This window comes from Diuraphis noxia, unplaced genomic scaffold, assembly GCF_037042655.1.
Source record: "Diuraphis noxia isolate RWA-SAM2 unplaced genomic scaffold, SU_Dnox_SAM2 contig0002, whole genome shotgun sequence".
NCBI classification, from domain to species: Eukaryota; Metazoa; Arthropoda; class Insecta; order Hemiptera; family Aphididae; genus Diuraphis; species Diuraphis noxia.
In genome coordinates this window covers 40,303,541-40,320,610 of record NW_028301712.1, presented here as the reverse complement: position 1 = coordinate 40,320,610, position 17,070 = coordinate 40,303,541, and the positions used below count along the sequence as shown (strand labels likewise).

Genomic DNA, 17,070 nt, shown 5'->3' with positions numbered 1-17,070 from the left:
TATTGAAATAATATAGTAAGTAAATTTAGTTTATATTATCATAATGATGTATAATTTAATATTATCACACCTAAAATAAATTATTTGCAAATAAAATAATTTTTTAATACATACAATTATTATTTTTTTGAATTTTTATCATTTAATTATTCAAACTTTTTATTTGACTGCATATTTTTTATCTTTGTTAATTTGACCTATCATAACAAGCACATTTAAAACTATATACTTCATTAAACTTGCCGATCCTCAATTATTATTTTCACTATCCTTTATAGCCCTTAGAACACTGCATTGCTCGTTAGTTCACTATATAAACTAGAGTATCATGTTTTAAATTGGTAAAATTTCACTTTTGTTCATTTTATAATTTTCAAGATTGTACTATATACTTTTAAACGATTAACATTAATGTGTCTTTTAAATTATTAATTATTAAACACGTTCAACAGGAGTCATATTAAAATGTATAACATATCTGTATTTCCTAAGATGGATATAGGTATAAAGGTTTTGTTTTAATTTTCAGTGAAGTAAACTATACAATATTGATGAATGTCCAAAAGTAATGAGTTAATTAAAAATTTTTAAATAAAATAAAGTTTTTAACTCGTAAATTCCCTTGATAACTAGTATTATTTAACTACAATAATATTTTATCCACCAAAAAAATCTTTATTTTCTTTATTTATGTGTCACAATAAGTAGGTACATGCATAATATATTACGTTAAAGATAGGATATATTATATTAATATTAATTAATCACGTTAATGTACTAAAAAATAGAATAGATAATATTTCCATAAAAATAAGATTTGTGAGCAGAGTAAAACATTAAAGGATTATTGGCATTCAAGGTTAATTTAAAAACAAAAATTTCGTTCTTAACTGGCAATGAATCTAGAGTAGGAAATCGAGAGGACTGTATGATTTCATATTAATAGGTTACTGATGGAGATATGGCAATTATTTTTTATGAACTAGGTTATTTTAATTTTAGATCGGAATGCATGATGTTGTTCGAAACATATGAGGCAGAACATTTTCTAGTTTTATAAGCACTATGTGTTAAGGTTTATTTTTATTTTTTTGCATTTCCCCATAGCTGGATACACCATACAGCCAAACTTCTGTACTTGGAGATTTGTATTTTATTTTTTTATACCTTGAATTAACAGACTATATTATAGAGCCTTTATGATGAAAAATATACTCCAATGAAATATAAATTACAAGAAATTGAAAGATTATATATTAAAAAGTATTTTAGATTCTGAGTGGAGTGAGGAATGTATTGGTTTTACAATTATGTTTATTTCTTTTTCTTTTTTATTCAGCAAACCCTTATTCCTTCTAAACTTGCTCAAAAGTATCAAATGTAGCATTTTTTCTGAAAGGTAATTTTTTGAGCTGGTACTTTAAAGAGGTCATTTTTAAATTTTCGAAACGTTATTCGAAATAAAAGCGGTTAAAGGAGAAAAAACGTACGATTTCATGATTTTATAATATTAAATAATTACGTACGACGTTTTCTAACAGAAATATTGCTTCAAATGAAAAATGATAAGAGATCTTTTTTGTTGTATTTTGGATTTTGTTTCTTATGGTTTAAAGTTCAGAAAATTTTAGCAATTTTTGAGCTATTTATAGAATTTTAATTTTGGGAGATTTTTGTTTGTAATTCTGTTAAAAACGTTCGTAAAAACTTGAGATTTGGGTTGTTTATTCATATTAGCCTTACCTAGACTTGGTAAAATTACATATGAGCGACTTTTTTCTTTTTAAATCTAAGATTTGAAAATTTTAATATTTTATAATAAACCCTAGATAAATAAGCCGTCTCCGCTCAGAATCGTTTTTCGTATACAATGATATAATATCATTAGATTCTAATTTTATTCCATCCATTACAGTAACCCACTTGTAACTTACTGTATACAGCAGAGCAACATCCATGACTTACCCGCTTTTTTTAAAAAATAAAGTAAAAAAATATCTATTAAAAATAATATTACATACTTCGGGCTGTAATATTATACTGCGTATTTAAATTAAAAATATAAATTTCTTTATTATTAAACAATTAAAAAATACCTATATCTAATTTTAATAGTTTTGAAAAAAAATAAGACATTAATATCCTTGGTATTATTATCTTTTAAGTAAATAGTATGAATTAGGTGGTTTAATAATATTGTTATTATTGAACCTTGACTTTTTTTTTCAACTATAATTGTTTTACCAGTGATGGTAGTTATAATTTTGCAATCTATATTTTTCATAATATTTTTTTACAATCAAATGTGCGTGGGTGTGTGATGTAAATATGCAGTATATACACGTAAGGGATTGACGCCAATATCCCGAGAACAGAAAGCCGGCAATCAAACCCGGGGCAGTCCGTATATAATATATGCTGGAAATTCCACTATAATACCGCAATACAGGTCACAGGGTCAAATCGTAGGTATGTATTGTATAAGAATTCATAGGCTTAGAATATGGTGCTCTGTTGTACTCGACCGATAGTTCTTTTATTGTGAAGACATATCAATAGATTTTAACACATTTCTATAATGACACTGAAAAGAATTTTCACTGCAATATTTTGAACAATTGTTTTAAACAAAAACTTTCCACGGTTGTTGTGCGTTGCTATATATTATGAGATTTGTAAATATTTTGTAATACATATGCGTACAACACACTTGTTGATGTATTCAATGTATGTATTATGAATTATGATATATAACATCTTATATAAGTATATATTTATTGGTTAAAAGAAAGTGTCAATGTATCACTTTTTAGTATGATTTCGGGAAAATATTTATCTTTAAGACGATATCTCTTGTTTTGTCATTATAATTAACCATTTTAAATTTGTTCTCATTAATTACTCATTTTTATTCTAGTTCACACTTCTATTGATATATTTTTAAACTTAATAAAATTTAAAAATGTAATAGTAAATTCTCCAAAAATAAGCAGTTCCAATCGTCTTATTACACCACTCTATTAGAAGATAGCGGAATTTAAAATGTCATTTACTTTTACTTTTGATGGTATACAATTATTATAAATTAAAATAGTTACGCGAGTGTTATGTAAACTTGTGTTGTTTTTTCACTGAGTTTCATTGTTCATAACTTACTATACTTTATAATAATATATAGTTACTAATAAAAACTTAATATAAGTTTCTTACGATTGCTGTACTAAAATGGCTTTTTATTATAATCATGCTCATAAAATCAGCACAATTTTATTATTTTACACGAAGAATAAGTTAATATATTATTGTACATAATCCAGAGTATTTCTTAAAATATTAAGTCCATTGCCTGGAATATACGATATACTATTTTATTATAGTAAAAGTTACAAATTCTATTAAAGGTGCCTATTGTTAAACAATAACACATAAATCATTAATACATCAGTAACGTGGTGTTTCGTTACTTCATGCTAAAAAAATAATAAAAACGACATGGCGCGGCAGATCAAAAAATCTGAAATCTTAAATCCTCAGTAGCGTACACCAGTGGTTCCTAAAGTGTGTTACATGGTACTTTGGGGATCTGTCTTTTTAAAGAAGACGCGTAATACTACTTAGTCTAAACAATAAATTGGAAAAGCCAAGACAGTGATGGCTCTCGTGAATAACTTAAGTATACGATGTCAACATACGATTGTTTTAAAATATAAAGCACACATTGATACAAAACAATGATAGTAATTTAGTTTAATATATTATGTATTATTATATTAGTGCATTTATTACACACACATACACATTTTATACAGATGATACAGTATGTCGGAAATCAAATCCAATTACGATTCGATATTATTAATATTAGTCGTTGGCGTGGTTAGTTACAAATCATAAGTAATTGTTACTGTATTATTACATTAAGAACATTGCGCTCAGCTGCAGCCTACAGCCAACTGTAATATCTATAATAATATGCCTATTGAATAATGCGTTTAAAGGCAAAAAACATACATTGACCAGAATATTTTAGAATAAGTCTTAAAGAGCGCACATTTTATTAAGCTCATTCACATCTGATGATTGAGTAAATTATGCATATACATTTCACCAGTAGTCCACGGCTCTATGCATTATTCAACCAATTTATAACTACTCGCAGGAATGGATAGTACATTGGTATAATATGTCCCTTACCCATTTCAAAAGCATAATGTAGCGTACAACATAATATGTTAAAAGCTATTACTGTAATGTTTCAAAGTCCGCGTGACGAATGCATATTGCATTATTTTTACTTAAAATCACAATTGTCTAAACTTTGAATTCTGAAAACATGTATGGTCAAATATAATACATTTGTAACAAATAATTATATTATATTATATATTCTTCGATAATTTTTACAATAATAAGTTTATCTCATAATATTACTGATAAAAAAATGAATTATAAATAGTAATTTAAATAATATATTATTAGCTATTGAAATATATCTTGAAAAGTACGTGTGCCAACAGACCGTCTCAGAAAATGTTTTTTTCGTATCCAATGATTATTCTTTGAATTAAAATTTAACACAACCATTAGGCACTTAAACGACGAGGTACACCCTAAATCTATTACACAGCAGAGCAAGATTGGTTTTTTTTTTAATAAACGAAACGTACGTGAATAATACATTGTTGCAAATGGTAAAATAAATTTTATCGACAATTATCGGCTGGTTTTTATAAATACGTATCACTGTATTATTGTCGTTTATTAATAAACTACTATAAGTATCAACACAAGTAAGAAATAAAAACGCTAGAATACTGTTATCATCCATTTCGATATGTCAAAGGTGGCAATGCCCATGAGTCGGATAACTATCTCAAAATCCCACCTAATTTCCATTATACATTTATTTTCTTTCCGCTATATTAATAGACAATTAATTAAGACACTATCCATCCTCAGTTATTGTTGTGTACTCCACACTCCGTAAATGCAATCATTTTCCCAATATTTATCGTATTTATTAATATTTTGATATTATTGTTATTATTATTTCGTTTGGCGAATATATAAACTATATAATTTATTATAATAGTATTTAACAGTTCGTGTTTGACACCCGACCGAGCAACACGTGTGTAGCCTTATCGCAACCGCATTTTTATCTACCGTTAGAAGTGTTCCTACTCTGATCTACGATAAACTGGTAATATGATTTTATTAAGCGCGATTAGCTATCTTCCTAATTAAAATCAATTACGATATTAAATTGCGTTCATTCGCAATCACCACAAACATGCCTACAACATCGGGCAACTTAAATTCAAACCCAAATAAACTATCTCTTAATGATAAATTATTAGCGTCCAAACACTCAACACCTATCCCCTCACCCAAAACCACCTCAACTCAAGACAACCTCATCATCAATGATACCAACAACATTCAACCCACTTCAAATCATCCAATAGACAGCTCCCAAGTTAAAAGTTTCGCTGAAACAACAGCCAACTCTCTCATACCAAAAATGAATCAAGCTATCGTTATGAACTCAATCGACGGAATTAAACAAATACAATACATAATTGCGCTCAATAAAATTACTGACGCAACCAACATTATCTCCGCTTCGCGCATATCTAATAATAGGTTCTGCGTTTTCTTCAAAAACCAACAGATTACTAATGACATCATTAACAAGCACTCGGCCATATTCGTTGATAATATTGAGATACCGATACGCAAGTTAATTAACCCGGCCAAACACATTATTTTATCGAACGTATATCCCGCTATTCCAAATAAATCTATCATCGAGGCGATAGAGATATTCGGTATTAAAATAACATCTCCAATCACGGCGCTTAAAGCTGGTTTCCCGCTCGATAAATTCGCTCATATCACAAGCTTCCGCAGGCAACTGTACATCAGTCCTGAAGATTTCCCAAAACTACCTGGATCGATCGTTATTGTCCTCGAAAACACCTCATACCGTATATTCATTACCGATGACATCGTAACCTGCTTTTTATGCAAAAAACCCGGTCATGTATCATCCTCTTGTAAGATGATATACACAACTCCCCCTCTGACAGAAAATATGGACACCTCAAATGTACAAACTTCCACAAATACCTCATCCCATCATATCGTCGAAAAAACCAATAGTATGGACGTGACTCCTGATCTACCTCTAGAAACCACTAGCGAAATATCCAACACAAACAATACACAAATCACCAAAGACGATAACTACGATGACATATCGGACTCACAACCACTCCAAGCTACTTTCAAAAGGCCAGCCCCTGAATCTACATGCCCGTCAGCGCCTCCCTCCCCCACGTTGACCAACGACATAATTGAGTTAGGTAAGGGTACACCTGCTGTCAAAAACACAAAGTCTAAAAACCAAACCACAAAAAAAAATTAAAACCAGATCAAGATCAAACTCCTCAACAAGAACCACCGAAATATTAGATAACCTTCTTGAGCCAGCAAAGGCTATCCTGCAGAACAAAGACTCCCCCCTCAATCTAATCTCTTTCAAATATATCCTGGAAAACTTCACAAACAAAAATTTAAACATACATGACCTATGTATTAATGTTGGATCCAATGCCTCTGAAGTCCTTGACATGGCCGAAAAAATATTACCATTAATGGTGGAAAAAAAAATTAAAAACAAAATATCTAAACTATCTACAATGCTATTTTAATCTATACCTCCCTCCGCACAGTCAGCTCCGCAGACTTCCAACTTGAATCAATCTAATCAATAAAACTACTCAAAAATCTACCCCCATTATCTAAACATGAGTTCACTAATTCAATGGAATTTCAACGGATTTTACAAACACAACACCGATATAAACCGTATTAAATACGGACAAAATCCTGACATTATCTGCCTACAAGAAACTAATTTCAAAAACCTACACATAGGAAACATTAACGGATACTCCGGATATAAAAAAAATCTCCCCGACGCACTCTGAGCCAGTGACGGAGTTGCAACATACATCAAAAACAATATTAACAGCAAGGAAATATATGTCAACTCAAATTTGGAAGTAATAGCAGTTCAGGTCATTCTCAAGACAACAATAACTATATGCAATATTTATATCCCTGACAGCACCCATCTTTCTCTCCTTGATCTAAATTCAATAATAACACAACTCCCCAAACCTTTCTTAATCCTGGGTGACTTCAACAGCAGAAACATCTTATGGGGATCATCACACACTGACAACCGCGGGAAAACGATAGAAAAATTATTAGAAAATCCTTCACTAATACTTCTAAATAATGGTGACCGAACAAGACACAATTCCACAAACAGTTCTTTATCAGCCATAGATCTAACAATATCCAGCACCAATTTTGCCCCTGAATTAGACTGGAAAGTACTAACTGAATACAACGGAAGCAACCATTGGCCAATCCACCTTAACATTTTCAACCAATCTACACCCGATGAACCAATTAAGCGATGGAAACTTACCAAAGCCAACTGGAATCTCTTCACTGAGCTGGTCGATCACCACTTAGAGAATCAAGACTGGGCCAAAAAGAATGCTGATGAATTAGAAATAGACCAAATCAATATTGACTCCATAGTGGCTTCCCTCACCGAAATTATTGTATACGCGGCAAATATATCCATAGGAAAATCTTTCCGTTCCAAAGCCACCAAGACAGCACCATGGTGGAACCCCGAATGCAAAGAAGCTATTGAAAATTATAAAAAAAAATTAAACCGTTTTAAAAAAACTAAATCTTTGTCAGACCACATAGCACTTAAAAAAGCTAGAGCAGAATCAAGGTTTATTACCAAAAATAGCAAACGCGTAGCCTGGAAAGCATTCGTTTCCACAATCAACCAACAAACGTCTGCTACCACTATGTGGAACAAAATTAAAACTTTTAAAGGTAACAAGTTCAACTCGACACCCAATATCATTAAATACAAAGATGAATTTATCAAAACTAGCCCGGACATCGCCCAAGCTTTCGCCGATCTATTTCAGACAAACAACAGTAACCAAAACCATACGAAATCCTTCCTAAAGCACAAAAATGAAGTTGAGAACTCATCTGTCACAGACAGCATACCACAGCACAGTGAAGACTCATACAACTCCACTATCAGTATGGATGAACTCAACCAGGCACTCCTGAAGTGTAAAAGCAAAAGCCCAGGCCCTGACGACATCCCTTACATATTCCTACAACCTCTGTCCTCCTTCGCCCTACAAAAACTTCTTCTAGTCTACAATTCAATATGGGAATACGGTTTTTTTCCCCAACCAATGGCGCAAAGCAATTATTATCCCAATACCCAAACCAGATAAAAACAAATTTAACGCAGAAAACTACCGTCCCATCTCTCTAATTAGCACACTATGTAAAGTACTCGAAAAAATAATTAACTCAAGACTCATATGGCACTTAGAAGTCTCCGAAAAATTCAATAAAGAGCAATGTGGATTCCGGAAAAATCACTCCACACTCAACACTTTATCCAATATTCACTCCCATATATGTAACGCAGCCAAAGTAAACCAACACACAATCCTAGTAGCGCTTGACTTAACTAAAGCATATGATATGGTTTGGAGACAAAGAGTTATCTTTATCCTACGTGAATGGAACATCTCAGGAAACATGATTACATTCATCACTAACTTCTTACAGGACAGATCATTCCAAACAAAAATTGGTGAAACACTATAAACAACTCATACCACTGAAAATGGAGTCCCCCAGGGCTCAGTCATCAGTGTCACCCTGTTCTTAATCGCAAAAAATAATATATTTGACAATATCCTTCCCCCTATAAAGTATACCATCTTTGCGGATGATTGTAACATTCTCTGTAGTGGCGTGAACATAAAAACAACAGTCGAACTCATCCAGCAAGCTCTCGATGAACTCTTCAAGTGGTCAACCACAACAGGCTTCAATTTCTCACCATCCAAAACACAATGTATCATCTTCCACAAAAAACGTAATGAAAACTTATTCCACATCAATTTAAATAACACCATTATATCATATACAGATAAAATAAAAATACTAGGTATGACTTTCGACCACAAATTAAATTGGAACCCACACCTAAAAAACCTCAAAATAAATGCAAACAACAACATGAAAATTATGAAAACCTTATCTCACCACTGTTGGGGCTCTGAAAAAAATAGCCTCATTACTATATATAAAGCAATTATACTAGCAAAAATGGAATACGGTGCAGTCATTTATAATACGGCCAGAAGCAAAATTCTCAATACAGTAAATCCTATACACAATCAAGGCATTAGACTAGCCACAGGTGCCTTCCGCACAAGCCCAACTGCAAGTATTATGTGCAACATTGGAGAACTCCCACTTGAATTTAGAAGGATTAAAAAAACACTAAAATTTGTAACTAAATTCTCAAATAACAAAACTCAAGTTCCAACCAGAAGACCTCTGAATATACATAACAGTCCAAACATACCTCTCACTATCGATGACACGTATAAGAACATAGCAGATATAATGAAGTTCAAACCAATTATGTTTAACAGAATTATCTTCCCGTCTTCCCCTCCGTGGATGTGGAATATTAAGCCCAATACCCAACTACTCGAATTTGACAAAAAAATCTCCTCAAACTCAACTATAATAAATAACTTTTCAGAAATAATAGAAGGAAAATACCCTCACCACATAAAAATCTTTACGGACGCCTCAAAATCCCCAAATGGAACCGGTTTCGCATTCATAGAAAATAACAAAACTTCAATGTTCAAATCTCCTCACGAAACCAGCATTTTTTCCACTGAAAGTCAAGCCATCCAAAATGCAATCTCATACGCGACGACCTTAGCGTCTGAAGAAATACTTATAATTAGTGACTCTCTTAGTGCACTCCTAGCCCTCGAAAATACTTACCCCAAAAACGAAATAATTCAATCTATCCAAGAAAAGTTATCAAACGCAACAAAAAAAATCGAATTTCTATGGGTCCCCTCCCACACTGGCATAAGTGGCAACGAACTAGCTGATAAGGCAGCCAACGAAGCAATAACATCACCCAGCTCGGTACTAATAAATAAAATAACATTTCAAGACGCACTCTCAAACATAAATAATCTAACTAAAAGTCACTGGCAAGGCTCGTGGGAGAAGACTCCAAACACAAATAAATTAAAAGAAATTAAACCGTCAGTCGACCCATGGAAAACTCCCCCATCCTCATCCAGGCACGAAGAAGTAGTTACCACAAGAACCCGGATTGGACACTCTCGCCTAACACACCTACACCTCATAACAAAAGAAGACAGCCCGACCTGCGAACTCTGTGACAAAGCGCTGACAATTAAACACATCACGCTAGAATGTCCAAAGTTCACCAACTCTAGACAAATCTTCGGGAACCCATTAACTATGCAACAAGCACTTGGCGAAGATAACTCCAAAAACATAGGCTTAGAAAAATAAATTTAGAAAAATAATTGAATGTACATATACTCTACAAAATCCCTCTATTGTCAAACATAATGTGTCCCCATAGCTTTAAGATCAATACTCTAAAACTAATATTTTGTATTTTGTATTTACTGCAGGCTAATAACCTCAGGAGTTGAAGCCTTATTAAAAAAAAAAAAAAAAAAAAAAAAAAAAAAAAAAATAGTATTTAAATTGTTAATTGTTGAACTATCATAGTAAATTGTATTAAAAGTCTTAAATTAAAAAAAAAAGTTTGGATAAATATACTAAGTGATCCATTTAACGTAAAATACTTATTATTTCAAAAAGTTTTATTTTTTTTAACCTTTAACTTACAAATAATTATAATGTTCATATTTTTTGTTGAACGATGAACATAATATATAAATTTTGGATTTTTAAATGTTAACACCTATATTTAACAAATTTTGTATTTAAATTTAAAAGTTTTCGAACTATATCAAAACACTATACAAAAGAAACTTTTTTTGTTTTTTTCCGACTACTGACCATTAGTAATTGTTAAATGTCATGATGTATAAATTGTAAATACTACTAATAAAGTTTACAATTTATGTCTAATGCACTAGGAGTGTATTAGAAGAATATTGTGTACGCTTAAAGTTTATAGTGCTGAATTATTGTGAAACTGCTGCAATAGTCTTTAAACGTAGAAAATAATATAGGTAGTGCTATAGAAAATTAATTGTGAAATTAAATATTACCCGTAAAACGTTTCCCACCGTGTCTAAAGTCCAGAGTAGCTCGACCACCGATTTCAAGAATAAAGTTTTTGTTTTGACCACTATTGTAGCTGATGGTTGCGCTATTGTCCAAAATTTTGACTCTGAAACCACATAAGAGACATCTATTTTTCGGATATTGGTTAAAAGTTTCTCATTTTCCCGTGTTTTGAATTGAACTAAGAAATGAAGACGGCATCGGGAATTTCAAGTCTGTCAGAAAACTTTATTTGCTGTGTAACTGAATGAGTGAACATTCAAAATAGGTATCTACAATAAAGAAAATGTTTCGCATACAAATGTTGGCCGGTATAGATTTACTGAAGTATTGGCCTGGTATAGGATCACAATTTCACATACGCGTTCAAAAATAACTATACGTAACAACACGTGTACGAAGTTTCACAAATGGAATTCATGTAAGTTTCGTCTCATTTAACTAATGAGATTCTAACATTGTGTGCAGGTATATATAGACTATAATACTATAATAATACTAACGAAAAATCAAGGATGCGTCGCGGAAAACATTTATATATATATAATACCTATATATATATAATACGATTACCAGGTGTTTGATATGTTGATAATAATGATTTGTTATTTTGTGGTAGTAATAATACTATTATTATTATATCATTCGATTTAAATATAAATCATATGCATTTAACCGTATTCTATAATATGACAATAAATTTATGAGTTGTGGAAATGCGGATGCACCATAACACAAGTTGGGTATTACAACTTCATGTTACATCTCTTTCTTTCTCTCTCTTCAAACAACATCTCAACAAAAACATCATCACAAAATAATGTAAAAATAATCATAATAAGATATAAATGAAATGTTATGTATTTTATGGTTATTTACATATGAACAACAGTATATTTTTCTTTTCAGTCGTGTATCTATTCTCTTAATACATATTCCATTATTCTATCTACATTTCATTCAGTAATCCTCACTTTTCCATTGAACTAGGTTTTTTTTTTCATTTCAACCAAAGACAAAATTAGATAAGACACATTTTGTTGTAGCTTCTAGCTACTTGCCTGGGATAACGTTATAATAACAGGAACATTTATAAACATATATATAGCTACACATTGTGTCAAGACAATACGTGTGCAATATTATATCAGGTATTGTTGTATGAAAATACAGATGTTTCGTTTCTCTTCGATACCATTATAGACGATTTACTTACAATATAATGTAATGTGCATTATGACCAATGTCACACCACATGCGTAAAGACTGGATGAGATAAATAACAATAATATATCTATAAATGGATAAATTTATTTCAAGAAATGTAACATCTACAACTATAATATGATATCTGTGTTTTATATTGAGCATTTTAATAAATATTACAGTAACCTACGTACCTACGCTTATCGTTACTATAATTTTTTTTTTTATTATTTACCTATATTTATAACAACTTAAGAGGAGCCACATACTTAATTTTCTAGATTGTTGATGGAGCTACAATAAAAAAATAAAAATAAAAATAGAAAATTTCTTATGATGCCTATAGTTTAAAAAGAGTCAAAATATTTTGATAATTATAATGTGTATATAAATAAATAAAATAAATGTTTGAAAAAATTTGAATAAAATAAGATACATCTAAGGTTATTTTTTTTAGTTGCGCCAAAAAATAAAATAAATCAATTTGTCATAAACTGACTATGTAAAAATGTTTCCTTAATTAATTGTTGGGTTTTCCCGATACTTTTGAAAATGGACGACTACAGATTAGTTCTCAATTTCCGAATTGATTCTCGGGTTGTCTACAGGTAACATATGAATTGGTTCCCCCGCAAGCTTTCATGATAATGCAACCTTGTTAAATTCGCTTTCAAACTATTATCATATATTCAACCATAAATAATTTCCTTCTCATTAATTCAGACTTATAGGACTATTTAAAATTCAAATAAGTTCGAATACTTCAAACACTATCTAGAATACCTATAGGTATGGAGTATGGTCAAAAATGTAGCTCAGTATAATATATTAACATATACATAATATACGATACATATATATTTTTCAACAATAATAATTGTGCTTATAATGAATAAGTAATAATAATGTAAAAATAATTTATGATAGGTACCTAAATAATATTAGAAAAAAATTAGTGTGGTATGAATTTACAACACACACGAACTGTAAGTTCGAAATTTGTCCTTCTTTCAATTTTTTAATATTTTCATCAATAAACTTTTCCTTTTCAGTAATTTTTTTTATTTTAATTTTATTAACTAATCAATCTATTAGATATAAAATTATATTTATAAATTTCTCCAGATATCGTAAAACCTAATAAAATATTATAAGATTATCAATAGTACATACACGTATCTTGTAACAGTGAGTTGTATACTGTTAAACTGATAAGTAATTTTATTTAGAAATCAATTCGAACAGTTGACAGTTGTATACTGGAAAGTATTTTTTTCGGGAACCAATTCGTATACATTAATTGACTCGGGAACAATTCCACGTTTTCCTTGAACTTAAAATATCTGGTAATTTTACTGGCACCTCCCTAATGCACCAATTAGATTTCTCATCTATCAGAATAGAAATAAGATGGTAAAATAAAAAATATTTATATACATTTTCAAGTCTGTACCTACGTTTCATGAAATTTCATGGCATGAATATAGATTTAAAACAAAAATTACTCCTTCACAACTTCACATTATTGTAAGTAACTAATTAAATACTTGAAACTAAGTAAAACATAAGTTTAAGAAAACTTATAGATTGGTTAATTACCTAATAGTTTGATAATGAATAGGCTCCCGAGTGTGGGTCTATATATTTATTTATCGGGCTATCAGTTTTAAATACAATTTTATTATTTTATTTTACAATTATTTAAAATACACAATCTGTACAACATAGCACAATAAGTATATGTGATATTATAATAGCAACATGAATATTTTGAATTAAGAAATCATCCATTGGTGACACTTGGCTGGGAATTAACGATATCTAGAATTTAGAACTTCGTTGTTATTTTTTTTTTTTTTTTGGATCTATAATAAATGTTTTTTTTAGTCTTTATAGCAGTTATACCAATAACAGGTATATGGCTTGGAAATATACATAATTGAATAGGATACCGCCATAATATTTGATAACAGTTGTTTGATTTATAACTACATAAAGTTGAGGTAACTGATGAGTAGTACTGTAAAATAATTAATTAATTTGATCAACAGAATAATTGTGTAACACTTATGTTTCAATAATCTGTATTTATTGGTACTTGCTTATCTAATATAAATTTATTTACAATTATTTAATTTATATTATTAATTTTAAATTATAATAAATAATATTATGTACATACAACATATTATACTTTAAATTTAAAAAAAATAGAAACAGGACATATACTATGTCATAGTTTACTAGTGCATATACTAAGCCAGTCTGCGATTGTGCATGTATGTCTAAATCATAAATTAACAATAATATGCTAAATAGCACACCTGGGCATAAACGCGTTAAAAAGTTAAAAATTAAGTTAATTTTAACTTTTAACTTAACTTTTTAAAATTTAATCTTCATAAACTTAATTTTTAACTTAACTTATTTAAATTGATATAAACTTAATAAATAACGAGTTACTTTTAATAAAATTCAAGTTAAGTTAATTTATAAATAATTAAATAATAAACATAATGAAGTATAAAGTTGGCTATATTCTCTAACAGTTTTAGACTTTTAGTTTCCTGAAAAAGTATTCAACAGTACATTCTTAAATACCATGTTATTTTTATTTAATAATTTTAAAAAAAATGTATAATACTTGTCTGTATTAGTGTATTAATAAATCAAAAGATTGTATTTGTTTCGGCATTTTCAATTTTGTATTTTTTTCATACTACATAATTATATTAATTCAATAGGTACCTATGTATAGAAAAGCTATTGGCTATTTGCTGTGGTCAATAATATTTATGATTTTTATTATTTATATACATATTATATAAAAAAAAATAACTTAACTTAGGTAACTTAAGTTAATAAGTTAATTGAAAATGTTCATATAACTTTTAACTTAACTGAGTTAAAAAAAAGAATTAGGTTAACTATTAACTTTAAATTTTTTAAAATGTTTTCCATTAACCTAACTTAACTCAGTTAAAAATTATCATTAACTTGCCCAGACTTGCTAAATAGTATACTACTTTTAAATACTATTATCTTATTATAGAAGAAAATAGTAGTTAAATTGGATTAAATTTGAATTTGTCGGTATTCATTTTACACTTGTAAAGAAGTTCTGATGGCGTCTATGGAAAACAACCATTCAAATGCATTATTTTTTCAATGAAGGCTACGTACTCACGAATTATGGGTACCTATAATCTTTAAATTATGAGTAATACAATAATACATTTTACTGAATTTATAAAATATAAATATTAAAAGTATAAAATATTCTGATATAATGATTAGGGCCCGGATTTAAATGCACATAAAACCATACAAATATGCTCTAAAAAATAGCCAAAAATGTCCAAAAAATACATTTTACCACAAAAAATGACCTTAAAAATTTCATTTGTATTTATTTTTTATACAATTTGTTATTTTAATTTGGAATTTATTATTAAAATATATTTATTACTTTATTGAAAAAAAAAATAAAAATAGAAAAATTAACTTGATGTTGCTATGATATGTTGACACGCATATGTTTTGGGGCAATATTATTCATTCTTAACATAGATAATAAAATATATATTAATAAATACACTAAATTTGTATAGTATATTGAACATTTAAACATTAAAAACCATAAAAATGACCCAATAATGCTAAAAATTCTTTTAAAATATAAAAACGCGAAATATGCAAAATAAAATGTTTAGCTTTGAAACACTCGTTACATGAAACGAATTTTATACTTGGAAAGCATTGTCTATGATCAATCAAAAAAAGATGCACATTGCATTGAAATCCGGGCCCTAGTAATAATTATTTTATTTAAAGCTGCGAATGAAGAATTTAATATCCCATACGCTATACAAAATATACAATTTAAATCGTTGTATACTTCACATTTTTGTTTTCTGTAAGTCATAATATAGTTTAGTTTTTATTAGCAATATGCTCAGAGATACTGTATTGCTAAAGTAATTTGAGGGTGTTCGCCTTTTACACGTAATTGAAAATAGTTCTTATTGTAAAGTAAAAAAAAATATCGAATTAAATATTTTTTCTAGGTTCTAACTATGCAAATTAGAATACAAGAGGAGTTAGTATTTTACAGAGTTTGTTTTGCATATTTCTTTAAGTATTTATAAAAAAAAAATTATGAAAATTACACTTTAAACGTGGTTATTAAAAGAATAATATGAATTATTTTACGTTAAAAATCTTCTTTTAAATGTCTACTGTTACATATGTATAAAAATTAAATACAGAGTGATTCACCAAGCATGCGCACCTCTTTTTTCATTAATAATGAAATTATTCAAAATCTGATTTTTGTAATCTTTAGATATACTCGAAGAACATATTTTCAAAATCTTGAGATTTTTTTACCACTTAAGAAGTATTCTGTGACGATACAAACTTTCGTTTTTCAAATAAGAACCCTCCTTTTTACAGTAAATTATTTAGCGGTTGTATTTTATTGAAATTGTATGTAGTGAAATAAAAATTCTATTAAGTAGTTTTTTAGTTATTTGACTTTATGTTTTAAGGTTGAAAGGCCAATGGTTTAGGTTTATAAGATAATATTTGATTTATGGTAGATTTGAAAATATAAGTCATTAT

General features: G+C 29.2%; 1 protein-coding gene across 1 annotated transcript; it reads left to right on the top strand.

Moving 5' to 3' along the window:
- The first annotated feature begins 9,084 nt into the window (after positions 1-9,084).
- LOC149058450 (uncharacterized) lies at positions 9,085-10,491 on the top strand. Its single transcript, XM_089218377.1, has one exon. The coding sequence runs from the start codon at positions 9,085-9,087 to the stop codon at positions 10,489-10,491; it is 1,407 nt and encodes a 468-aa protein (XP_089074503.1).
- The last annotated feature ends 6,579 nt before the right edge of the window (positions 10,492-17,070 follow it).